Source organism: Drosophila yakuba, chromosome 3R (assembly GCF_016746365.2).
Source record: "Drosophila yakuba strain Tai18E2 chromosome 3R, Prin_Dyak_Tai18E2_2.1, whole genome shotgun sequence".
NCBI classification, from domain to species: domain Eukaryota; kingdom Metazoa; phylum Arthropoda; class Insecta; order Diptera; family Drosophilidae; genus Drosophila; species Drosophila yakuba.
This window is the reverse complement of record NC_052530.2, coordinates 27322499-27349543: the sequence shown is the minus strand read 5'-3', so window position 1 is coordinate 27349543 and position 27045 is coordinate 27322499. Positions and strand designations below refer to the sequence as shown.

The following is a 27045-nucleotide window of genomic DNA, read 5'->3' as shown; positions in this document are numbered from 1 at the left end:
TTATATTTAAAATTAACTTTATATATTTCTTGCATTCTTAAAGTTATTTCGAATTCTCTGAGGCTCTTTTCGCCACGTCCTCCTTCTTGAAATTGAGCCGTGGATCCTTCAGCAAGGAGCTCTTGACCACCTCGTATTTCTTCTGGGACTCTTCGTGGGTGAGTGTCAAACGCTGCTGCACCATCCGCTTGTTGAGCTCCAGATCCTTCGACTGCTGCACCAATCGCTTGTAATCGTAGTTATTAAACTGATTTTCGAATTTGTTGAGAAAGCGATTCAGCGACTTGGACTCGGAGGTTAACTGGTATATATAATAATATTAAATATATTAGCTTAGAAGTATAAAACATGGAGACCTACATCTTCATAGTGCCGTTGCAGGTTGTTGAGCAGGCTGACAAACCGCGACTTGAGATCGTTCAGGCAGGCATTATATGCATTTTGGGACTGCTCGGGAGTAAGTTCCTCCTGGTGCTTATAGGGCACCAGATATGGGGCCAGGAAATCGGCGGGCTTGCTGGCAATTTCCTTCTTCAGCTCCTCCTCCTCCTCAAACTGAATGGTATCAAAATAAGGAATCAAAGTGCATACTTTATGATTAAGTACCTTAGGTTACCTGTCTCATTCTGATGGCTCTGGCTGCTCCATTGCGCAGTGGATCAAATATGCTGAACTTTAGTTTCGGATCAGCTTTTTCGCATCTACGTAAGTCGAATATGTTGTTTATGTCCTCGAAGATTTTCTCAAAGTTCTTTCTCAAATGGTCCTCGTACTGCAGTTGCTCACATAGCAAACGATAGAGTTGCAGATTAGTGCGCGTTGGATCTAAAGGATTTGCCTGCGGGAGTTTTGGAAATAATTATGTGAAGCTAACATAATAATAATAATAATTATGCAGCCACTTGCCTTGTATATTTTCGTTAGTTTCTCATCGTAGACGAGCTCTTTGCCATAATCCGGTCTTGGTGGCTTTGTAAATTCCACTACCGTAGCGGTGAGTGCTCCAAATGTGTAATGAAATTTCAAAACAATTTTATTTTGTTGAAAGAGGAACGTGCGTGTTGCAATATCATTTGCGCCCACATCATTAGCACTGGCTTTCAGAAACTTCTCTGTGACTTTCTGTTGGACTTAATTGTTGTACAAATGTTTACTTACTAACCATGTTATATATATTACTCACTTTGAGAACATTGCCAGCTGGGGTGAATTCGAATTCCTTGTACCAACACTTGTCACTGCGATCCTTGTAGTGCAGTATCAGAGAACCTGGTTCCACCACCAACAGTTCCAAGGAATCGATTCTGGAAGCCGAATAGAAATGCACTCTTCGCTGCTGCGTCGTGTCCGAGAAATATTCCATGGCTAAAGAAGTAGTATAGATTAATTTATTTACTAACTATTAAGAATATCAATGTACACCCACACTTTAGACTGTCATTGCGACCCTTGTTGAATATCTCCTCAAACTGATCCGTGGCATAGGTGTACTTCACGTGGCGCATGAGATCAGATCGATTTTCGTAGTACTCATATCTGACCTTGGGAATGGTGCACTCGTCGTTGTTGAAAATGGTCAGCTGCATCACCTTGCCATCGCGCTGGGAGTACGGAGAGAAACGCTCGTGGATGGCGCCCTTGTATTGGATCTTCTTCTCGCAGCTGGGAAAACGTTGCTCGAAGTCGGCCAGTCCGATGTGCAGTCGTTCCACCCAGGAGCCAATGCAGTCCAGATGCTTCTCCTCACTGATGTCGCGCTCCTCATCGGCCACATTCTCATCGGAGGCCATCTTGTAGATGCGCATCTCGGGCGGCTCACCTGGCAGCATGTGCTCCCAGTCCCGAGTGTCGCGCAGATCCCAACGCAGTTCACTCACCCGCTGGTGCTTCTGCTTGCACACATAGTAGTTGTACTCATTCCAGATGCTGTCCACCAGGATGTACTGCTTGCAGCCCGTTTCGCAGATGAATCCCGTCGAGGGCTCGATGAAAATGGCCGTGGGCGGTGCCTCCACCACGTCCCCATTGACATCCGTGTAGGTGGTCTTGGGCTTGATGCTCCATGGCGCATTGTTTATGATCACCACCCAGGCATGACTGCGTCGATAGTGATGTCGATCCACGGCCAGCAGCTCAAGATCCTGTGCGGGATTAGCCAGTATGTTAATCCACGCTGCGAATGCGCAAGTGCAAGTGCATGTTTATCCTCACCTCCATTTGCTTGCGTATAATCTCGTCCTGAATCCGTTTCTCCTCTGCCTCCTTTTGCCTGTGCACCTCGGCCATGTCCTCGTCGAGATGACTCTTCAAATCGGGTAATCCGCGCAGCTTATACTTCTGGCCCTGCTTCTCCACCTTTGGCTTCACCTCCTCGGCCTCCACCTCGACAATGGGATACGGGTACGGAATGGCCAGCTGGTCGTTGAGTATCGTCTCCTCGCGGGCCACGCCGGATACCACCAGCGCCGGGTGTCCAGCTCCAATCAGCATGCTGACCAGCAGAGTGGCCATCTCGTAGGAGTTGCCCTTTCGCCTGCGCAGCAAGGTTTCCGGCGAAATCAGACGCTTTGGCTGAAGGATAACATGGGAATGTTTATGGTAAAATATACATATATAATATATACATTTATAAGGTAGGACTACAGAACTTGATTTAAGTACACAACTGCTTTTGATCATTCTAGTTCTTTTGATATAGAGTCATAACTTAAATGAGCACTTCAGGAATAATCTTTCTAAGTGCAAAATACATACATTAATTTGATTCTTTTATTGTGAAATCAATAGTGTTATACTTGTGTTAAGAATAATTATCAACGACCTTGGCTAGCATATGATTTCCCCTCATTAGCCTAAGAATGCGATATCTTGAAATCATCCCCCGATAAAAGTCATTGGAAGCCAATATGCAATTGCAAAACAAGAGTTTATTAGCTGTCCATAAATATGTAGAAGTATATAGACCAAAACTGAGGAAACAGCATGTCAGTTTCCACGAAATTTGGCACAAACTATTGCGCAGCACGAGACAAAAAGGAAATCTTCGATTACCTTTAGCAGCGTTTTACCTGCCCGAGGAAAATGTATATGCACATGTACCCTTATATATGGCCCTGTAAAAACAGCAGGAGTCAAGATCGTATGTCCCATACGATTTTACAACCTTGGAAAAGTTACATCCGCTTTGCATAGAGAATGGGAAGAACCCAGAGTTGGGAAGTGAACCTGTTGAGCGGCGTGAATTCGTTAGGGTATCGCAAAAGTTCAATGTTGAAATATAGCATTAAATGTATCTCAAATGTATCTCAATATTTAAATGTAACTAAATATTGAAATTTAGCATAAAAGGTATCTCAATATGTAAATGTATCTCAATATTGAAATATAGGATAAAATGTATCTTAAATGTATCTCAATATTTAAATGTAACTCAATATTGAAATATAGCATAAAATGTATCTCAATATGTAAATGTATCTCAATATTGAAATATAGCATTAAATGTATCTCAATATTTAAATGTAACTAAATATTGAAATTTAGCATAAAAGGTATCTCAATATGTAAATGTATCTCAATATTGAAATATAGGATAAAATGTATCTCAAATGTTTAATTGTATCTCAATATTGAAATATAGGATAAAATGCATCTCAAATGTATCTCAATATTTAAATGTAACTCAATATTGAAATATAGCATAAAATGTATCTCAATATGTAAATGTATCTCAATATTGAAATATAGCATTAAATGTATCTCAATATTTAAATGTAACTAAATATTGAAATTTAGCATAAAAGGTATCTCAATATGTAAATGTATCTCAATATTGAAATATAGCATAAAATGTATCTCAAATGTATCTAAAAGATGTAAATGTATCTCAATATTGAAATATACTACAAAAAGTATCTCAAAGTTGTACCTTAATCTTATAGTGTTTTAATCTTTATATCTAACTTGTTTATTTATATTCTATTCATTTTCGTATTCCGCATCCGAGTTCTGAAGAATCGCTTAAAACCCACCAGGAAACTGTAACTTCTTGGCTGTTTTCTAAAGGGGGTATTAACCATATAGTGTTTACTCATGCCCGCCCGTTCATTGCGACGTGTGTTTCTCTTTTTTCTTCAGTTTTTCTTCCCGATTTTCGGATGTCATTCAGTTGCCCAAAACAATCAGCGGTCTGTTTTCATTGCATCTCGACATTTGGGCATTTCGGTATCTTGGCATCTTGGCATCGAGGTAGCATCGCTGAGACCCACTCCCATTTAATCCGCCTTCGGGCGATCCTTTGTCCCGATATTGTTTACCTGCACATCTGCGACTGCCCCGTAGGTGGCTGCGTGACCCCGTGCCATTCATCTTCCTTGCCGTTCCGCGAAGACTTAGGAGACAATCCCGCCGTTTGCCAGGAATTCTGTGCATGTGCGTCCGAATCTGTGAAGCGTAGCGAAGCGGCCATTAACGCGGGAAACGCTGCCAATTATTGTGGGCCTGGGGTTCCTTGTTCCTGGTTCCTTAATTTCTCGATTCATCCTGCCTCTCCAGTCGTTGACACATACGCACTCCGTAATTGCAATTGCCATTGCACTCGAAAAATTCAAATGCACAGAGCTCTGGTTTCGGCTTTGGATTTGGTATAAGCCTAGATCTTGCAGGATCTATGTGTAGGTATGTGATGCTAGCACAGTGATATGATGTATGACATTGATAAATGGTAAGATATAAGATATAGATAGTAATGGTAATAGTATTTGAAAGTATTTTCTTGAGAACACATACTTCTTCGCGGGAAAGTTGCAAGTCGCAAGCAAGGAGCTAAACAGGATTCTCGACGTGTGGAGGGTCCTGCACCTTTCCACCCTGCGCAGCTACGCCCCGTCGCTTCGCAGAAGGCCATTAAAATGCAAAATCGCCGTGTGAAGCCATAAGAATCACAATGAGGCCCGGAGTCATCAGCTATCAGCGGGTTGAACCGAACCAAGTCGCACTCGCACTCACACTCGCACTCGCACTCACACTCGCACTCACACTCACACTCATTCGAGGTCAAATACATTCTGGCTCACGCTCTTGCGAATCGATTAGTCAGCAAACCAGTCAGTCAGCGGCGTCTAATTGAATTCGATGCAAGCGGCATTACCTGGCCAGCCGATTGAGTCCTCCTCCTCCTTCTCCTCCTGCTCTTGCTTTCTACTCAGTTCTTCCTACCCAGATGCCACGGCTGCCAAGGCTACCCCAGCTACCCTGGACTCGCTGGCTGAGCCGCTATCACTGCGGTCGCGCGTAATAAGAAACGCTTCAAGGTTATTCGAACGTGTTAAATTAGGATCGGGCCTGGTTGAGCCTGGTAGAGCAGTCGCAACAATGGAGGAGCGAACATGACGAAAACAAAGGGACGAATGCACAGCGAGAATGGAGCAACGGGCGCCCGGTTGCTCGCACAGGGGCCCAGGCTCAAATTACAGTCGGCGAAAGGGATAATGTGTCGCGATGATCGACTGGCAGTTACCTCTGACTATGAAGACGATCATAACACATGCAAGAAAATACTCATCACTCTTACTAGTTAGTTAGTTTGGTTAACTTCTGTTCAAAATTGCTTAGCATTAGGATTTAGATTCAAGGATTTATTCATTTGTATAAGCAGACCCTTAAATCATATTATGCTGCTAACTCTCTTCCTTCCGCCTCGCTGATATACCCCACTGCACCAAGACCACTGGGTACAACACGACAACGTCCATCTGAAGGAAGAAATACAAAAAAAAAAAGCGAAAAAAACTGCGCCAAAAGCGGCGAAAAATTGCGAAAAAGGGTGGCAAGTAACAGAGTCTGCCGAGACAGAATCACTTTCAGTTGCCACCCTGCTGAATGGCTGCCACTGCCACCGCTCGCGGGTCACAACTCACAGCAAAAAACAATGCGGCTCAAGACGGGGTTGTCAGGCGGACTCACACACACACACTAAAACACACACACAAAACACACACACACATAGGCGGCTTTCCCTCGTTGACACAATGCAGTAGCCCCACACCCACCAGAAAGACGCCTCATATGTAGCATACACCCACACCACCATGTCGGCATCGTCCTCGTTAGACTAACCTGGGGGCGAAGGACTCGCTGGGGAGGCACATCGCTTATCGGGATGCATAATGAGCCGCTGCCATCTTTTCCACAAGAGCGCTGAAACAAAGCGGTGAAATTCAGCGCGATTCCTTCGGCCGTCGAGTTGAGTCCTTGCGCGTACTGTCGTCCTGCTTTGATGACGGCCATAAGACGTCAGCCAGGAGTCGGGTTTTGGGTGTGCGCCTCCTCCAGGAAATCCCCAAGCCGGGCCTTTTGCGGGCGAGCAGCGTGTGTAAGTTTTTAAATGAGCACACACGATGAAAATCAGCGACTTAACCCCTTTATGATAATGTACTGCACGGAAGTGTTATTGTCCTGGGGACAAAAGGACACACGGCGCCGCTAGTGTCGCCATAATACGCGCAATGCCACCACACAGCACCAAAGCACCACACACCCCCACCACCATCTTCCGGACCCATTTAACCGTCCAAGCCCAGCTAACCCATCCCATCCCAATCCAAACCCTGCCATGTCATCCCATCCCGTCCAAAATCCGCTCACTACTTGCGCGTCTTCGTTGATATTGCGCCCCTGGATGTACGTGGATGTCTATGGCGCCATTCTCCATTCACCACGCTGGGGTTTTATTATTTGCCCAGCTTCCCAGCTTCCCGGCTTCCGCGACCCAGGACCCTGGGGCACATAAAAGTCCCGGCCAATAGACGCTCTTAAAAACGGCCAAGATTAAGATATAAACACGCGAAATTAAGACATTTGATTCCCCCGAATCGTCAGTCAAAGTCGCTGCCTTACAGCTGGAGCTTAATAGAGGTTTGGGTTGAAATGCCATCATAGTTTCACTCATATCCTCGAAGGAATTACATACAGGATTTATTAATATGGGACACGCGGCATTAGCCCAGTTTTGAAAGTGCCCAATACCTTGAAAAGCTCGCTACTTTCATGATAATCATGATATGGAAACAGGAATGCCATGAAATTAAAACACATGCATGGCTTATGATATTTAATAAATCATAAAACTCACGAGCTGGCATTCTTTCCTAATCAATAGCACATCACTCCACATATGAGCAGCTGTACATTAAATTTGAGTCCTGCCATCGGCCATCGGGAGGCATTCTTATTCAATATCGCGCTGTCTGAGCCAAGCGAGTGTGTATACGACGATGATGGTTTTAAACTCCGCCGTTGTCTTTGGGATACAGAGCCCGTGTGTACAGCCCGGTGGACAGAGGCCAGCCAAGTGATGGAGTGGCTGGTAGATGGTTGAGGGCATTGGAGAGGATATGGATGTGGATGTGGATGTGAATGTGGCTGTGAATGTGGATGTGCTGGAGTGGCACCCACCGACTGCCAATGCGGCAACCTAACGACGGCGCACAACTTACAATCACAGATTCGATCCAAGTCACATGGCGTTGCCCACAGCGAGGATAAATGCGACGGACAGACGACGTCGCTAAGAACCAATGTGGGATGAGGTCGCGGCCATCGGGACTGGAACTCGGAACTCCGGACGGAGGACGATGGACGGTGGACGGTGGACTGCGAACTCGAGTGATGTGACGGGGGTCGCGAATCCCAGACAGATGCGGACACTGATGCGAGGACTCGGACACAAAGTCGATGTGTGTTTGGTTTGGTTTTGGTCTGCTTTTCGAGCAAAGGAATACGCCACTCCGTCGCGGGCAAGGCGAGTAAGTGGACCCGACGAGAGTCCTGCAGTCGACAATGGTCGACGGTGGAGGCTAGATGCTGCACAGTGAGAAATTATTGCCACATACTCGTATGCAAAGGGGTGTATACAAACTAACTTCCTTCAGCACTTGCCACAAAAAACGTTCTTTATTCACTGGCAACCCTTTGCATGTGGCACATCCTTGCCATGCAGCATAAACATAAGTTTCATACTTTATATATTCAAATTATGCGCTCGTAAGAAGCAGCACTTTATTGTTCGCCGTGTAGATGTGTAGATGGTCGACGCTCAATGGCCGCGGCAATGGCCGTGTCAGCGACAGCGAAATTGGCGTCTAGTTTATTGTAGCCACGAAGGCTGTTGGCCATTGCCGGAGCACCTTTGGCGGTGGAACGTGGTGGGTGGCAAGAGATGGGCGGCGATGGAAGATGGGCGCTGGAAGATGGGTGGTGGATGATGGGTGGGTCAGCGGTGGTTGCGGATGTTCTGCGACTTAAACCGACCGTGGCATGGTAAACAGCAGCCGCGGGGCTGAAAGGTCCTGGTAGCTGGAGTTAGGCAGGCAGTCTGACCATATATGGCCAAGTTCTGCCTTCTGTATCCTGCCTCCTGCCTTCTGCGTACTGCGTCCTGCAGCCAACGTCCTGCGAACGTCTGGACGCGAAGACCCGCTGCCAGTTTTCCGTGAGGGAGACGCTTTTCTTTGTCAAAGGGTTGCAACCGTGCCGAGTCGCCGAGCCAGGGAAATGAGATAGGGATTGCAGTTCGCTGTTCGCAGTTTGGGGCCACCTTTTCGTCGTTGGCTCTTTTTTGCCGGTGGCACTTGGCCCGATCTCGAGTGAATTGCTCTCGAGCCGAAGGAAATCGATATGCGCATAGTCAGCGGGGGGAATGGCGAACGACGTGTATCTGTAAGATGTCTTGCCGCATTGTTGGTTCCCTTTTTTCAGTTGCTGCTTGGTGTCAAATCAATGATGGCCATTTGTTCCTTAAAAGTTAGCATTTCATACTTAGCAGTGCATTCCTTTAAAGTGTAAGATTAGCCAAGAAAATGATTGTGTTTGGGTGCTCTCCTCTTTGTTGGCTTTGTTTCATTAGAACTTATGCTCAATTTGTTATATTTACACCACGTTTCCCCGCAGATTAAAGGGTATTGCCGCGTCGCAGTGACAGCAATCCCACCCTGGCCACTTATTTTCGCTAAAACAGCGCCACTGCTGCTTTTTGTCAGTGAAGTCGAAAGACGACAAGGTTCGCAATTGCGAACTGACCAAGCAACGCGACACGACACGCTATGCCATTCTACATCGCTGGAACTCCGCGACTCTGTGCACTCAACCGGAAGCGACAGCGATTTCATCCCCTCGAGAAAAGGGAACATCGCGTTGTATCGCATCGTATTTGGTTTCGCCCAGCGACTTGGAATGTCTTGGCTACAAAATCGAAATCAAAATCGAAAAATGATGAATGCATACGGAACAAACGGAATATTACAAGATCAAAGAGCAGCTCTCATTTCCGGAAGAAAGTGCGCATCCAGTGCCATAATCATTGTGGCCTAGATATCATATCGATTTATTGGCGAATTTTAGTAACATCTGTAGTTCAGCCGGAATGTAACGCCTCCTTATATTATATTGTCAGGGGACCAAAGTCCAGACATCTGTTGTCCAGAGTTCGGTTAATGCAATGTCCATTTGCTTTTATTTTCAGCCGTTTTTGTAAGCTTCGCTAACCCTCGTTATCTTATCAGCTAAATTTATACTGTGGCATTGCGAGACATTATTATTTGAAATCGATTTGGACAACGATTAGAAATATACGTTTACCTACTATGTAGTTCATTCCATAAGATAATAATCTATTCTGTTCTAGAACCTGCCCATTTTGGCAGCCACTCAACACGTGCATAAAATCGCGTTTTATCGCTTTTCGACGCCGTCGCATCCTTTTGCGTTTGCGGGCACTCGTATTTCTTAGCGACGAGTGAATGCCAAAGGACATCGCTCTTGAGTTTACAGCGTCAGCGCATATCGCCATCATTTAACCGCATTGTGGCGTCCATACCCTTTGGCACTTATTCCAAAGGGGCTTATTGGTTTTACAGCGGGTATGACCACCAATCAAATAAATAAATTATTTCTAAGTTTTTTTATTTAAGATAAATTGCATAAGGATTGTTTGAGGATTCAAGTGAATGCCTTCTTTTGTACAAAACTTGGTACTGGGTATCTGGTAGTATAGTACACCCCACTTCATCTTCTTTGCTGCAGTGCGGAAAACGTCGAACACGTTTGAAAAAAGGCGCAAGAGAAAGCCTTTTTTGAAGTGCAGGCGTGAGTTCATATGAATGGATAGGATATGCGCGGCTAGGAAGTGCCACTTCACATGGGTGTAGGTATTGAAATTATCCTTCTCAAAGGATCTAAGGTGTGCAAGGAAATTATGTTCCGGTTGCCAACTAAGGCAACTAATAAAACGTCAGTCTTAGGCTTAATCTGCTATCCCATATTAAGTTTTAAATACTTCTTAATACACTATCCCATATTAAGTTTTAAATACTTCTTAATACACTATGCCATATTAAGTTTTAAATACTTCTCAATGCACTTGCTCAAAACTCAGTTGGTGACTTAATGCATTTTTAAAGCACCCATTTATCCCCCTGCAATTGATACGAGTAAAAGTAAACCGGCTAGACTGGCACATAAAAATAAAATGAAAATAATTACTTTTTGTAACATACAAAGGAGTAGAAAAAAGGGCAAAAACTCAGACAAACTTTTTCTCGTACTCTGGCAAAATCCTTTTTGGTTTAGAACAAGAAAAAGAATGCAGACAAGAAAGTAGAAAAAACTGTGCCAAACAAATTGTGTGATTATTTTCGTAGGAGTGTCAAGAATGAAATCGAATTCGAGCGTTTGGCATATAAAGGTCAAGTATTACGATCGGGTTTTCCGGGACCTATAAGCCATATATAAACTATATAGATGGGTGTTACGTCAAGGAATTATCAGTTCGTAGCATAAAGTCGACTTTTTGGCATCTTGAGCTATGTAGTTATAACTAATCTGGCGCGCTGTTTGAACACTTGAGTGTGCAGCTTTGCACTTACATATTTTCGCCGCATAAGCATATATATGTGTGTGTGTGTGTGCACACTCATTTATATATCCTGGCATATGAGTATAAACAAATAGTGGCGAGTATGTGTGTGTGTGGGTGCACATGACTGTTTTCGGACCTATAGCAATTAGCAACTGATTGAACCTGTATATAAGAGCCGGGCTGGCTAGCTGCTGCCCGTATCTAACGTCGTCCATCTTAGGTGCAAAGAATATCTTAACAAAGCTCTGCCGAATACATAAGATGCGGACGGACCAAGGATACGAGAAAAAGTGCATGTGTCTGCGCTATTTGCATGTGGCTCGCACTCGACTGATTCTCGGACCAGGATACGAAAACTGGGCGGTTGTGGTGAATGCTAGTGAATGTGTGTGTGTGTGTGTGTTTGTGTTTGTGTGCATTTCTTGCCTTGCTCTTCCACTTGCTGCATATAGTTTAATTTTGAAAAGGATTCGTCTGCCGTTGCTAGAGCTCTCTGGCCAAAGCAGGACATCTCACTCGCACTTGCGAGCGGGCATTGCATCCTCAAGCTCGCTGTCCCGCTCGCACTGGCTTCCGCAGCAGGACATTTGCCGATGCGATGCGGTGGAGGCGAGTCCGTAAGTGGCCAGTAGTTGATGGTCGAAAATGCTGCGTCTGGTTGTCCTGACTGCCAGGATGCCGGACTGTTGGACTGTTGGGCTGCCGGGCAGCAAAGGCTCCATCCATGGCTACCTCTTCAATTGTTTCAATTTCCCTGCTTGCTGGAAAAGCAAAGGAGACCAAGGCGGCCAGCATTTGGCTTAGATTGGAAGGACAAATTCCAGCCTGGCCGTTTGCCTTCTTCTTACGCGGCATCCTGGCCAAAGACCAGTGTCATACAGACACACACACTAGCACACACACACTACCAGGTAAATGCTGCCTGACAAAGGAGCCAGGACTCAGGACTCGGGACTCGGAACTCAGGAGCAAAGGGGTGGAGGAGGCGCATTAAAACAAAGGAGCTACGAGCTCGAATATGCAAATCATAGGAACATAGAAGGCAGCAGCTATGGCAGCAGCACACAAAATAGAATACCACGAGTAGTGCATGGCCAGCTCATTTTAAGGATAGGAAGGGCATGGAAGTGCAGGACGAATGGACGAACTGGGTCCAAACAACTTGCGAGAGCTGCGGTTTTGTCTGCTCAAATCGCCTTAGCTTAGACAAAACTGCAGATAATGGCCAAGGAGGCGTAGGGTGTTTCGCTCGGGTTTAGGTAGCAAAGAACTGCCAGCATGGGCATCTTGCCGGACCAAACCGAACCGAACCGAACCGGACCGGATTGGACCGCCCAGGTCAGCACAATTGCGGACAACGGATTAGACTGTCTCCAGGCGACGATGCTCGGCTCTACTTGACCATCGCAAATATATCTGCACTACATGAAATCAGGTGTATGCGAAGGGAACCTCATCGCTTACAGCTACCAAATAGTTACGCATACAATATGTACATTTGCAGCAAGTGCTTTTAATATTTTCTTAATTCTATTTCTTACACATATCATCATATCATCTTGTAACGCAAATACTCGAAATAAAAAGAAAAATTTTTAAATAATAATATATAATAATACATATGTTCTAATATACTCCTAAAAGTAGGCAACATCTTTTTTTACCAAATTCAGCCTTTACAAAGGACTAAGTTATTTGCCTTACAAAAGCAAAGAAGAATTCTTAGAAATAAAATGGTAGATATTTTTGAAATCTCGATAAATTTCGATTCCAGGTGATGCATATTTTTGTTAATCTTTGGTAACCATCAATGTCAATTCTGATCCATCCCGGTAACGAATTGCAATCCCTAACGCAATTGATAGTGATCGAAATAGAAATAAATGATCGATGAGTTGATTGAAATGGGCAGGGACAAATCGAGTTTAAGGCAAGGTGCAAACAAGTACGCGCATCTAGGGATATATTTTCAGTAGATCCCAGTGTACATGTAGCCGGGAGAAACGCACACAAGCATGAAGAAGCACATACATGCATACACACATGCATAGAAAACTCGTGTACACACATTTATCTTTTCGAAGGCAAAACTGAAAATTTTGTTTTAGGAACAGTTATACAAAGACAATGTGAGAGGATGCAGATTCCCTGGCCGGGTGGGTGTTGCTAGATGGTAGATGGTAGATGGGTGCTGAAAATCAAGCGCACACGTCTTCTAGCATATGTACACACACCAACACACTGACACACCGACACACACACACATACACTGGCACACGTTTGAACGGAAATCAGCAAGGACCTATGCGTGTACATATAACCAACCATCGGGGGTGACCAGCGTCCAGCATCCAGCCCAGTGCGCCTTCATCTTTCAATTCACGCGAAAATTTCCTTCGCCATCCGGAGGTGTGACATGAGGGGTTGGGTTGATTCAGTTGATGGAGGGTGGAGGGGGAGGGTTGGGTGAAAGGACATCGCAGGACGACGGTGACAACGACGCGGGTTTGCCAGAGTTAGGGAGAAAGTGAATTGAGTTTAGTCGAGGACGACGAATTCGTAATTGTACACACACACGCAGCAACATTAAGGCATCCCGCACTCACACACATACACACACGTACACACACACACACACACACATTCGAAAAAGGGGGTTTTGACCATCTGAAGGGGTGGTGAGGTGGGCGGTTGGGCGGTTTTGGTGGCTTGGTGGCTAGAACGAAGGCGGCTGGCAAGGAGCTGCAGATATGAGAGAAAGTCCGGCGGCCAAAGAGAGGACGAACGAAAATGGAAAATGTTGCCTTGGTGGACACAATGGACAATGGACAATCGGTCGGGTTGGGCACCGCTGGCTAAAGGGGGCGGAGGGGGGTTTTTAGGTTGGCCGATGAAAATCTGAAGTATATATACCCAAAAACACACACAAGCACACACACACACTCTAGCACGCACATTGGCATAAAGCAACAACTCTAAATTTTCGCAGCAGCAAAATTTACGCTAAAGATGCTGATGTGCCTGCGGATGCTAAGAAGAATGTGCGTCTGTGTGGGTAGCGTGTTGCCAAACTGCTCCAGTGTGTGTCCAGTGAGTGAGCCTGTGTGTGTGCGTGTGTGTGTGTGTGTGTGTATGACGAAATGAAGCGACCCGGGCAGGCTGCTTGGCTTTTTAGTGGCAAGGATATGTTTCTTGCCAATGCGGCCCCATGCCGGCCATCTGTACTCGTGGTCGTCCGTAGTCCGTAGTCCGCTGTCCGTTGTCCGCTGTCCGTTGTCCGTATTCCGTAGTCCTGCGTTATTGTTGCTCCTTGTTGTGTATACGCCTCTACTTATATGTACGACTATACTATATCCTTGGGCCTGTGTTCGCGTGTGCGTGAGCGTGTACGTGTGCGTGTGATTGTGCTTGTGCGTTTCGGACATGGATTCAAAAACCTTTCTTAGCGATTTCCCGAAAGGCAGCAACTAGCAACTCTGGCGACACTGCTGCTGTCTTTTTCGTTGCCGTTGTTGTTATTATGGTCAGTGGCCGCCTTCGTTGGCCAGATACAATAGGGAAATAGGGAGCTATGTATGTGCGAGTGTGTGTGTGTGCGCTGCGCAAATGTTTTGCATAGCAACTACTAAGTCTACGACCTCAAATGCCTATATGTACACGCATTATATAAGATCGTAATCTCGGGGCTATCCCACGATGCGGCAAATACTTGTCAGGTTTTTCATCTCGCACTAACTAGTCAAAATACTTACACTTGCCATTAAGTTGATAGTCTAAGATTGCCTTGCATTGATAACAACTATATATGCGATATGGTTTTCCATTTATAACTTGAATTTAGCAGCTTGTCAATAAATATTACAAGAAAACTAAACTTCCTAATGAGTTACAAGTTTTACATGTTGTATACAAAGCATTACGTATATTGTGCACTAATTATCAAAAGAGTGTGCAATTTATAAATAACATAGATTACCATTTAATGGCAAACACAACAAGTTAACATGTCTACCTGGTGTTTAATTAGATTAAATGAAATATTATATCAACTACGTTGCCTAAATGCAGGAACATTTACAACAAAGTTCGCTATCACATGATATTCGCAGATAAATAGTTTCTTGTCCCATAATTTGAGTTCAATTATTTCGCCAACTGACATTTCGAAACCGCAGCAATTTGCCAGCAAAAGTCGATGGAGAAACCACCACAACACCCAGATCTTTGGTGTCCGCAGTGGCGATCGAGTGTCCGTTGGAGAATTCCGGTTCCTTCGGCGATCGTCGGTCACGCTTCAGCAAAAAGAGCCAAGAAAGCCGCTCTGTGGATTCGCCTTGTTCTCAAGAACGTGGGTTTCCCAAGAGGGGGGGTTTCCCCGTGGGGTCACCACCCCCTCTGCCACCAAAAACTTCGTTCGGTTCGGGCGGCAAAAAGCCGAAGACGAGCACGAAAAGCTGCTCTCTCACTGGCTCTCTCCCCCTCGCTCTCGCGCTCTCTCTCTCTCTTAAGGACTCTCAGAACTGGGCTCTTTGCGAAACGGAGGCGCGAAAGAGAGGCGAGCCCACGTAATCTGCGATGAAGGCATGTATCAAAACAAAGCGAGGAAAACTGGCCGCACAATCACAACAGCAACAACAGCAAAAACAGCAACAACAGCAACAACTGCAGCACATGACAGCGGGAAAACGAAAACTAACAGAATTATCAGTGACGATGGAAATCGCACCCCCTACTGCGAAAATTAGACACGGATTTCGGCTAGGTTTTTCACGTTCTTCTCGCAGATCCTTTTGCTCGTTTGATAGTTGTTGCGGAGCGTTTAAGGAAGCAGAAAATGGCTTAGCTAAGCGCAAGCAAATGCCTCCTGAGGTTACACACAGTCTTACACTGAAAGAAATGCAGTTTTGAAATGTTACCCAAAACTAATACAGAATAAGATTATATATAATATTATTATATTATATAAGAGATTAATATAATTAAGAAGAATAGTAAACACTTTAAGCAGAAACGAACTTTTTTGTATTAAATTATATATTATATATACTTAAGGATAAGACCATTGTCAAATTATTATACTGAATTTCCCATTTTTCGCAAATTATAATATTATTCTTGCTACCTCTAGAATACGTTTTTTCTCTCTGTGCCACACACACACGTGGGCGCAAGAAAGGAGGCCGAAAAGGATGTGCGTCTCTCAATCTCAAAAAGCCTAGCACGAGTATTGCGTCGTCTTCGTTGCACACAGCTGTGTGTCCGCGCGTGTGAGTGTGTGTGTGTGGGGGTGTGCTGGTGTTGGTATGTGTGCCAGATATATGTGTAGGTGTGTGTGTGTGTGTGAGTGAGTGGACACTGGCCTGTGGTTGGGCCGGCCGAAATGGGAAAATGCCAAAATGCGAATATTGCGAACGGGGCAGCCAAAGCGAGAGGACTTCTTCGCCGCCGTCTTGACCGTTATTAATCATTGTACATTTGGCTGTCACCGAAAAAGGCCGCGAAATTCGCAAGCAGTGAGAGCGAAAGAGAGCGCACGAAAGAGAGCGAGAGCGTGTACTCACGCACACGTAAAAGAAACAAAAACGACAACGACAACGACAACGGCAACTACAAAACTACTAATACCAAGGCAGACCGACTGACCAGCACACAACCACCACTGCAGGACACATATGTGTGTGAGTGAGAACGAAACGCCGCATTTCGTGGACGTGCGACTTTAAATTTCCCGTGACGTCGCCGCCGTCGTCGCCGTGCGGAAATTCGCCGCGCTAAAATCAAAATTCACTCAAGTCCGTCGCGGTAGTTTGTCGCCGCACGCTAGCCGCTCAGGTTCGCACATCCACGTCACAGCGACGCAGCGTCACAATATCACAATATCCTTCGACGAGCGCGAGAGAGAGGTCGCTTCGCTTCGCATCGCACCGCATGTCCTGCCGCTGAAATTCGCACGCCACAGCAGCGGTAAACATCACGCCGCATCGCGAGCACAGTGTTCGATTGTGATTGTCCGAGTGATGTTATGTTATCTTTGCAACTGAACAACAACATTAACTGCATACTGAAAACTAACAACTAAAAACTAAAAACTGCAACTGCAATCCATGTGAACTATATGTAACGTGTGAACCACAAACATCGCCGGTCGAGATAATAATAAACAGAGCAAATACAAATAGCTGCGCTATCACCGAATTTATCCCGCCTTCGCTGGAAGAAGGCACCGATCACATTTCGCCCCCGGAAGTTAGCTAAAAGGTTAGTATTTGCATAAATCGGTGTATTGAGCAATTAGCAAAGTGTCATTGTCAGTTATGAATTAATTAATAATAGTTAACCGAGTGATCTAAATACACAACTTGAAGAATTTCAATTATTGTTGACAACAGACATTTCTGCAACATGTTTACCAAATTATTTATACAAATCGGAAACCGACTTTAGTTTGACGAACTATTGTAAATATTTTTAGTTTCAACACTACAAGAACGTATTATTTTTAAACATTTCCATATTGAAAACAATACAAGTGTATTACTTTGTGTATTTGCATAGCTATTATCCTAGGCATTTTTATATGGCATTATAAATACAAATCTTAATAGGTCTTTCAAAAAAGGGATAAAGTGACAACATTTTGCAACAACGGAAATTGTTGTCAACATATATATATATATTTTATGCAAAATACAAAATAGGAGTAGAAAATATACATGAAAGTTCCTTTATTTTTAAGTATTTTGCTTATTAATATTCAGAAGTGAAAGATCTCGAGAATTCCAAGAACATCTTCAATATTATTATTAGTAACCATTTAGTTTGATACTGAATACTTGTGTTTTTAAACATACTATATATACTTATATTGGCTAGGTCAATATTTTATTATTCTTTATAAACAGTTCGATTTTTTAACTTCGAGCTTATCTTTCAATCTATGATTGTCAATCTATGAATCTATGATTTGTAAAATAAATACTAGTATACCTACAGTTATAGTTATAGTTTGTAAAATAAATGCTAGTATAACTATAGTTATACTCTATAGAGTTTTACCAGTAAAATGTTTACATTTTATCTATTGAAATGCAATATTAACTTGCACAGGAAACCGGTTTTAGGGGCCCCTAATGTATGCAATACTTTTTGGTTGCAAATTTTTATACGTACGTATTGCAATTTTTATACGTATGTATACGATTACGAGTGAGAGGTTTGGTTATGTTATTTATATGTTTAATTGCAATGTTATGGTACTAGTACTGCATGTAAGGATTCGTCGCTTTAAAAAAACTATTTAAAAAAAATACGATTACGAGGCGCGTATGTTAAAAATATACTTTCTTATTGCGGACTTAACTATCATCCGTTTTGTTAGGATACCTCATAAAAAATTGTTTTTGAAAAAGTTCCGGATGGTCCGAATCTGTGTCACTATTTGATAACACGAAAATGTCTCTTATTATTCGATATCTTTTAAGATAAGAATTTAAAAATAATATTATTTGGTATTGTTGTAATATTATTGTATTAGAATTATATTTTCTAGTACAATTGTACGGAGAGTTGGTATTTCATTACCGCAAAACAACTTCATTACATCATAAAAAGCGAAGTAAATGCGACCGGTACGTCAAATTTGGGAATCTAATGAAAAAATCTAAGAAAGCCATTTTAATACCACGGCTTTAATTCATAATTTTATATTTCATTAGACATAAATAATTATTTATATGAATAAATCTTTAGGCTGGATTAGTTAATTAAAATAGAAATGTCCATAAATTATACCTAGAAATCTTCATAGAGTTCAAGGCGATTCCCCCAACAAATCATCTCGTTCCACTGCGAAAGCCAGGCACAACATTAATCGGGCTAATCATAAACCAAAACACACAATAAAAGGTGCAATAGTGCTTAAAGCCACATAGATCATTGGTGCCAACAGGTCCAACATTACAGCAGACACATGGTTTATTTGCACACACATAACTGCGGTGAGGAAAGCATCCCAGACAGTCACACACACACACTAATACCCAGAGACACACACACACACTATGAAACGATTGGGTTTGGAGCAAAGCAACTTTTTCTTTTATCTACGGAATTCTTATTTTTATGTGTTGCCTCTTTTTTGTGTTTTATTTCTTTCTGCATTAGCACAAACGAATGGAGCTATCAAACACTTGCACATATTAGTACTAGTTTCAGTCGTTGACCTCCATTCGCCAGACTCTCCTGCCCCCCCTGCCCCCTGCCCCCCTTCACACACCACACACCCCACATCCATACCATTTGACCCGCCTTGGTGTCCTTGCCACATGCATTGCCCCTCTGTGTCTGCGAGTGAGTTCAATACGAAGCCAAAGAAACGAAAAAATAGTAAATACAATAAAATTATAATTGTATATAGGAAAATCAGAAGCTCTTAGCCCACACACACACACACACACACACACACTCATACACAGAAACACACACGTGTAGGATGAAATGGCCAGACGGTTGGCCATTACAGACATACTGACGGGTATGGCCATTCCGGCATACATATGTCCTGTCCCGGCTAGGTGTGTGTGTGTTTGTGTGTAAGTGTATGGGTGTGAGTGTGCATGTGTGCACAGCAGCAACACCAGACACAGACTAGCCCCCTCCACACTCACTCACACACTTACTAACACACACACACACACACTGACAAACTTGGTGTAATTCTTTTATATTTATTTCTTTCATCTTTTTCTGTTGTTACTAGATTTTTTACACACTTCCCACTGTCCCAGTTCGGTTCGTGAAAAGTTTAATGGCGAGCCGGCTAGGACAAGGACGGACCCACTGCAGAAAGCGAAAGTAAAAATTCTTTTCCTTCCACACCACCCCATCTCCACCCCATCTCAACCCCACCCATTCCCAATCCCACTCCCATTCACATTTCCCATTCGACTCCGCTGCTGAATGGCCAAAGACCTTGTAATTTTTATACAGCTGTAAAAGTTTTATTCGATATGTGTTTGGGTGCAGGTTGTTGGCAGGTCGCTGCTTCTCTGGATCTCCGCAGCTCCGGGATCTGTGGGTGGTGCTAGTTGAATGGAGTTAGGTGTATGGTGTAAGGTGTTAGTTGTATGGTGTTAGTTGTATGGTGTTAGTTGTATGGTGTTTGGTGTTTGCTGTTTGGTATTAGGTGTTTGGTGTTTGCTGTTTGGTGTTTAGCTGGCCACCGTCGACCCAGTTATTTGCTGCTCTATTGGTTATGAGCAGTCCAGAGTGTCCAAGTTTGTGGATTGGGTGTCAAGTGGGCAGGGAAATGGAGGCAGCAACTAGATGGGTATGCATTAAACCGCAGACTCAGCCAGGTGACAAACGCATACCTATTAGCAGTGATTACCAACGCAAATCATCATTTATGTGCTCATAACCAAGTTAGATTATCTTCTCTGTACACTTGATTTGCATATATGCTTTAGTCTAAGCTTTAATTCCAAGACTCCAATTACAAAGTGTTCTTTTTATATAAATCACACAATAGAGCAGCAAATCCTAGATTCAGATTAAACATTTGGCATAACGATGTAGCTCACACCTCTTGGTTCTCTACCAACTGCTTGTTGCAAGCCATAAGCTCAAGTTGGCCAAAAGAAGCAACGAGTTGGCCAAAAGAAGCAACTGAAGGAGATAAGTCCAGTGATTCAGGAGCCACAAATTAATAGCTGGCAACGTGTAAACTCCATTTCAAGTGGCAAGTTAAAAGCCAGCCAAGATTTGTAAACAGCATTGCAATGGATGGCCAAAGCCAAACGAAAGACTCCTCCAGTTTGCTCATCAGCGCTCTCTTAGTTCTCGAAAGTTTCTCTTCCTCGAGAAGTTCGCTCTGCGAAGTCACACACACACACACAACTGGGACTTGGCCAGTATATTTGAATGCCACACATATATATATATATAGATATGTATATATAGAGATATACGTACTTATATATGTATATGCAGGGAAAGAAATCATGTGTCAGTCATGCGCAAAACGTGTTTTTCATTTTAAAATTGCACCATGGGGCGAGCTCTTTTGCATGCCTCACTTTCTGGAGAGATGGAGGCGGAGCATATTGTTGCTCGCTCAGGTTTCTGTTTTCTGCCTTCAACTTGGACTTTTGGCCAGGCCGAAAAAGACTTGAGAGCTGGCCCAAAAGACGCTGCCACTGCCACTGCTGCCACTGCCACTGCTGTTGTTGTTTCTGCTGCTTTTGCTGCTGCACCTGCCGTTGCCTTTGGCAACATTTCAGATCTAGAAGATGGAAAGCAGCGAGGCAGCAAGGCAGCGAGGCAGAAGAGCTAGGATGGACAGGAAGGCGCAACAGGCGTGCTTGGCATTGGCATGGATCCACCTCTACATCCATCTCTACATCCATCTCCACAGCAGGGCATAGTATCTCATCGCAAGTTGGGGGATGTTCTGCGCTGCAGCGCCAAGTGGCACGAGACAGGTAAACAAGTTATAAATTTGCGGACTCGGCTCGAAGTTCGGCCGACGAATGGCTTGTTCTTGTTGCTTATTCGTAGCTCGCGTTGCGCGCTGCATTTTGGAGCAGGCGCGTCGCGGCGCGAAGGCAACGCACCAATTAGCATATTCCATTGTCTCCCCGTGTACACACACACAAACTAACGAACGAACGCACACACACACACAAGCACAGGACTTTCGAGTCCTTTTTGCAAATTTGGCATCCTTCGTGCGCCGAGCGAAAGAGGCAAGGGGCGTGACGCAGCTCATTTGCCTGCAAGAGCATAGAGAGAGAGATTTTGTCATCCTGTAGTTAGTAGTCTGTAGTCTGTAGTGTGTAACTGTGTACGTATATACACGTAGATACGATGCTACCACCTACACGTATACGCAATATAGCGCATACGCCCGGTTGTGCGGTTTATTTACACCGCGACTTGTCTGTAAAATTTTAAAGCGCGCGGCGATTTTATTGGAGCAGCGTGCGAACATGCGAAACACCGCCACCCCCTGAATATCCTGCTGGCACATCCTGGCACATCCTGGCACAGCCTGGTACAACCTGACACCCCCTCTCCCCTAACACCCTTGTCCGTTTTTAAGCCCCAATCCCCTCACTTTTGAAAGTACATGGACGCGCGCACACGGCATTCGCCATTCGGGCGAGTACATATATATCGCTATGTGCTACTCCGCTGGCGAATGGGAACGCATCGCTGCGTTATGCGATATGCAATATGCGATATGCCAAGTGTGTCACGGTAATTAATTAAGAAACGCTTGTTCTTCTCTCTCTCTCTCTCTCTTGCAGACGCCAAGCTGTTCGACAACGGCCTCAAGTTGGATATTTCCAGCTACCCCCACATGAACATCCGCATGGGCACAAAGGGTAAGCGTCCCCTGCGGAGCCTGACGCCGCGCGACAAGATCCATGCCATCCAGCGCATACACGATGGCGAGTCCAAGGCATCGGTGGCCAGGGACATCGGCGTGCCCGAGTCCACGCTGCGCGGCTGGTGCAAGAACGAGGACAAGCTGCGCTTCATGTCCCGCCAATCCGCCACGGATAACCTCTGCGCCGACGCCCTGGGCGACAAGATGGATGGCGTTGGTGGCGGTGGAGCTGGTGGCGGTGGAGCTGGTGGTGGTGGTCTGTTGGGTCCGCCAGAGAAACGCCAGCGTTTGGATGGCGCCCTGCCCCTGAACTTCTCCAACAAACTGAAGTTCGATGAGCTGGCCTTCAAGCGATCGCCGCTAAATGGCCTGGACTACAGTACAAACAAGAATCTGGCCGAACTGGGCTACAATGGGCTGCCCGTGGACTATGCGGCGTTCAATGGCGGGGTCAAGGCCAAGGTGTTTGGTGCCGATATCAATCGACCCGCCGCCGATCCCTCCCTGAACGCCATCAGTCCGCTCTCGAGCTTGACGCACCTATCGGGTCTCACGGGCATCTCACAGTCCCCGCTGGCGATCAGTTTCAACGAGCTGACCACAAACCTCAACTTGCTGGCCCAGCTGAATCCCGGCCTGGCTGCCATGTCCGGCCTAAGCAGCTTTCCCGCCGGCGCTGGTAACCTGAGGACACCCAAGCCCAGCGCCCAAACGCCGCTGCAGGTGCAGAGCCCCAGGAGCGACAGTGGCGATCGCTCGGCACAGGGTCTCTCGGTGAAGAACTGGGCCAAACAGAAGCCGGCGGAGGGACAGGGCAGCCTCAATCTGAGCATCAAGAACGAGGGCAAGCCTGGCGACACCATCAAGAGTCCGAGTCCCTCGCTTGCGCCATCGCAAATGGGCGGGCCCATGACGCTGTCCAATCTGGCCGAAGATCCCTTGCTCTACTGGCTGAAGTCGCAGCAGACCATGTTGGGCCTGAATCCCCTCTATCCGCCCACCATACCCATGGGCGTGACCAGTCCACCCATCAGATCTTCCACGCCACAGCACATGAACCAGCTGGCGCAGACGCCGCCGATACCCTCGGCACCGCTGACACCCTCGTCCACGCCGTCGGGCAGTCTGGACGAGAAGAACGCGGCGTGGTACAACTGGTGCAAGGCGTTCGGCGCCAGTCTGCACACCCTGAATCCCAATGCCGCCACCCTGGCCGCCCTGCAAGCCAATCAGCTGCAGCAGCAGGTGGCCAGCACGACTGCGGAGGGCGGATCCTTGGGAGATCCCTCGAACATCCTGTACTCCCATCTCACGAAAGAGACTGAGACGCCGTCGGTGCGAAGTCTGTCCTCCAACGAGCAGAATCCCGAGGCGGACGAGGCCACCGAGCCCGATCTCGACGGCGAAGTGGAGACGGAGGCATCCGGTAAACCGGAGGATCTCTCGGCCGCCGGCAAGGTGATGACCCCATCGCAAAGTCCCATTGCCCATTCATCGGGCAGCCGGAGTCCCGAGCCAAAGGCGAAGAAGACCAAAACGCCGGAGGCCGCGAATCCCACAAGCGAATGCAAAAAGATCCTAGACAATATGCTGTTCAAGATGGGCGGCATGGAGGCCACTGGCTCCGAATCGGAGGGCAGCTTCCAGGACACCAGCAATCCGCACACGAACAACAACGATGTGAGTGCCAGCAATAACAATAATAACAATAATAACTCCAACAAAACGGACGAGGAGGAAAAGGCCAAGTATCTGGACTGCACGGCGGACGAGGACATCGAGGCCATCCGGCATGGCGAGAAGTTCCTGCAGTGGCTGGAGAACTGCAGCAATCCCCGCGTGACGGCCGTGCAGCTGATGCAGCTGCGCTTCCTCATAGCCGCCATCAAGTCGGGCAACGAGACGCCGCTGGAGAAGATCGAGAAGCCAGGTGCGCGCTGTCTGCCGGAGGACAGCGAGGAGCAGGTCGCCGAGGAGGAGGGCAGTGGGCGGGGCAAGAGTCGCCGTCGCAAATAGGAAAAGCCAAAGTTGGCGCCCACGGAGCCAGCCACGGATACAGAGTTAGAGGATAGCCCAAGCGGCGCAGAACCAGGACCTGGTGTCCTTGCTGCAGATGCAGATGCAGATGGAGATGGAGATGGAGATGCAGAAGCGGATGCAGATGTGGATGCAGTTGCGGATGCCGGCGAGGCATCGACGAGGTGCCACGTGTATGCGCCGGCCGTCTACCGATCGTCGGCCACCCTACTCAGCTCCCTCTTCTTCCCCCCCTACGAATTTGTACATTGTGACCTCGACGATGACCCCGACGACTGCCAGATCACGGGCGAGTACCAGCAGTACGACGAACTGAGCTCCAGCAGTTAGACCACAGACCACAGACCACATGGCTGCACGCCTCCTCCTCCGCGCAGGACTCCACTGAATTTATCTCCTAGCTGTGAAACCTATCGAGCATACTTTCAGTCTCTTTCAATTCCATTCAACTAAATTTCATTCAATTCAACACCATTCTATTCAATTCAACTCACTTCCATTTAATTCAATACAAATCCAATCCATTGCATTGTCTTAATTAATCGTACGGTTAACGTGTATATATATTGAGAAACTCTATTTGTAGCTATTATGCATTTGATTTGAACATTTGAAAATGGAAAAAACATTAGTTAGGTTTGTTTTGTTCATCGCAATGCATTCGCATTCTAGGAAAAATGTTATAGTCTTTAGTTTTTTGTTACGAAACAAACATTTCGAACTGCAAGGTGTGTTGGAAAGAGTCGCAAATGATGGCATGCATTTGATATCAAACGTTTTTAAATTTCGTATATTATAAAACTATGGAAATGTGCTCAAAAAGAATTTTCTTAATTCGAAATGAATGCGATATTTAAATAAAAACATTTACAAATTTAAATGTAATTTTAAATACATGTTCAATAAAAAGTAATTAGATAATTTTTATGAAACTCTTAAAACTGCTGTTGTTTTTTATTCATAGCTGTTGTGTTGGATGATCAAAGTGGATTTCAATAGATGGTTTTAAAAGCTGTTATTGGCCTGTTTAGAAGCCATAAACTTTGTAATCTATTTCCAGCCAAGAAGGATGCATACGATGGGCACAATAAACTCACCAAATTGATGGGGTCCTCCAGTGGCTCATACTGAATGAAATCAGCGACAAACTTGGCAATTTCCTCAACACTCGATATGAGTTGCGTGTAAATAAACGCCGTTGGCCTGATGGTGGTGCAAACGAATTTCTGCCAGTTGGTTAAGAGGGGCAATTTATCAATTTATCCATTTACCATTTTATCACAACGCCTTCCAACGAAAGCTCGCAGATGGTGGGCACTTGAACTTTACCTGTACTTTGCATTCGTTGGGCAGAGCCAGGACCATGGCTCGTCTCTTTGGATAGCTGAGCACCAATTGCTTGCGAAAGTTCTCGGCATACAGCAGAAGGAGTCGCTCCTTGGGCGAGAGGGTGTAGTAGCTGGGTGGATAGCACTGGGGACTGTTCTCGAACTCCTCGACTGTTTCGGGAAAGGATAAATCGATCTTGCCGATATTCAGCGAGGGTTCGCCTTCGGATAAACTGAATTCACTGGTACGCATTTCCTCCATTTCCGGCTCGTACTCGCCCTCCATTTCATCCACGAAATCCGATTCCGATTGGGAGCGCCGCTGCTCGTCGATCTCCTTGAATTTGGCACTGTAGCGAGTCGGGTCGATGTTGCTCACCACCTTCTTGTACTTCTGAAATATTACTTTCGGCATTTTGGCGTTTTGGCGTGGTTACGTTTGCCGGCTTTTTAGAATAATAAACAGGAAACTTCGTTTCTATAACTACGGTGTTTGTAGAAAAAAATATATTTTCAGGCGGCCAGATGTGACAGGAATGGGAACATGTGTTGTGTTGTACTAGACTGCTCATTGTAGCAATGAATATTTATATCTAATTTGGTAATAGAAATTTCGCAATTCCTGAATCCAATTTGATTTTAGTGGATTTCTATTGAAATAACTTCTCATAAGAACGTTTCGTTTATTTCCTTGTTCCGGTTCGAGTCTTTGCTTTCTGAACTAATTTTTCACTTCCTATTCCCGGCTTGCGTCTTAGCTGGATTACAATATACTGCTTTGTAGTGCTTGTGTGCTGCTTTAGCGCTGTATTTTAACTGCTTTAACCTGCTTTGCATTTCAGTTTCTACTGCTTTTCCGTCGGTTACGTTTGTATATGTAAAATGTATGTAAGTTAATCATTTTACACAACTAATTTTTGTAACAAACATTTTTAAAATTGAAAAAAAGTTTGTAAATATATTACAAAAATCAAAGATAGCCGAAAAAGTCGTAGTAAACTTCAAGCTCTAAAAAGATTTGTTGTAAAAATGTAAATGATATTAGTACTCACTATGAGAGTAAGCATGTATTTTGTAGCCTCTGATTTTTAAGGTTTATTTAAATTCAAAAATCAAGAGCTACATGAAAAATGAGATAAGGAAGTGAGAAATTGTAATATATAATATTATTCATATATAAATATTTATTGAATATAATATATATAATATAATTTGTATAAATTTTAATAATTAAAATTTTATTTGTAATCAATGCAGGAAAAAACGGACAAATGTTTATATAAATATGTATTTGCCTATTTGTATGAACTACAGATAATTTGTATTGTGAAAATTACGTATTTTATATAAGAATTTTTTCACTTTGGGATGTG

At 44.9% G+C, this 27045-nt stretch overlaps 2 protein-coding genes across 3 annotated transcripts; one reads left to right on the top strand and one right to left on the bottom strand.

The window, feature by feature from the left end:
- On the bottom strand, window positions 1-26234 carry LOC6538575 (coiled-coil domain-containing protein lobo). 2 transcript variants are annotated; one of them, XM_002099061.4, is made up of 9 exons: window positions 25674-26234; window positions 25442-25570; window positions 2212-2571; window positions 1427-2141; window positions 1184-1365; window positions 907-1122; window positions 617-838; window positions 361-555; window positions 1-301 (listed from the first exon to the last, which is right to left on the bottom strand). In XM_002099061.4, exons 1-9 carry the CDS (start codon window positions 26085-26087, stop codon window positions 44-46), a joined length of 2691 nt encoding a protein of 896 aa, XP_002099097.2. In that variant the 5' UTR covers window positions 26088-26234; the 3' UTR covers window positions 1-43. The 2 variants fall into 2 exon arrangements, with proteins under 2 accessions (XP_002099097.2, XP_039231464.1); XM_039375530.1 differs by lacking the exons at window positions 25442-25570; window positions 25674-26234 and adding an exon at window positions 4317-4666.
- LOC6538574 (protein distal antenna) lies at window positions 16336-25285 on the top strand. The gene is given in 2 exon segments (XM_002099060.3): window positions 16336-17173; window positions 22225-25285. A coding segment is annotated over 1 exon segment (2397 nt). The 5' UTR covers window positions 16336-17173; window positions 22225-22277; the 3' UTR covers window positions 24675-25285.
- Window positions 26235-27045: the final 811 nt, after the last annotated feature.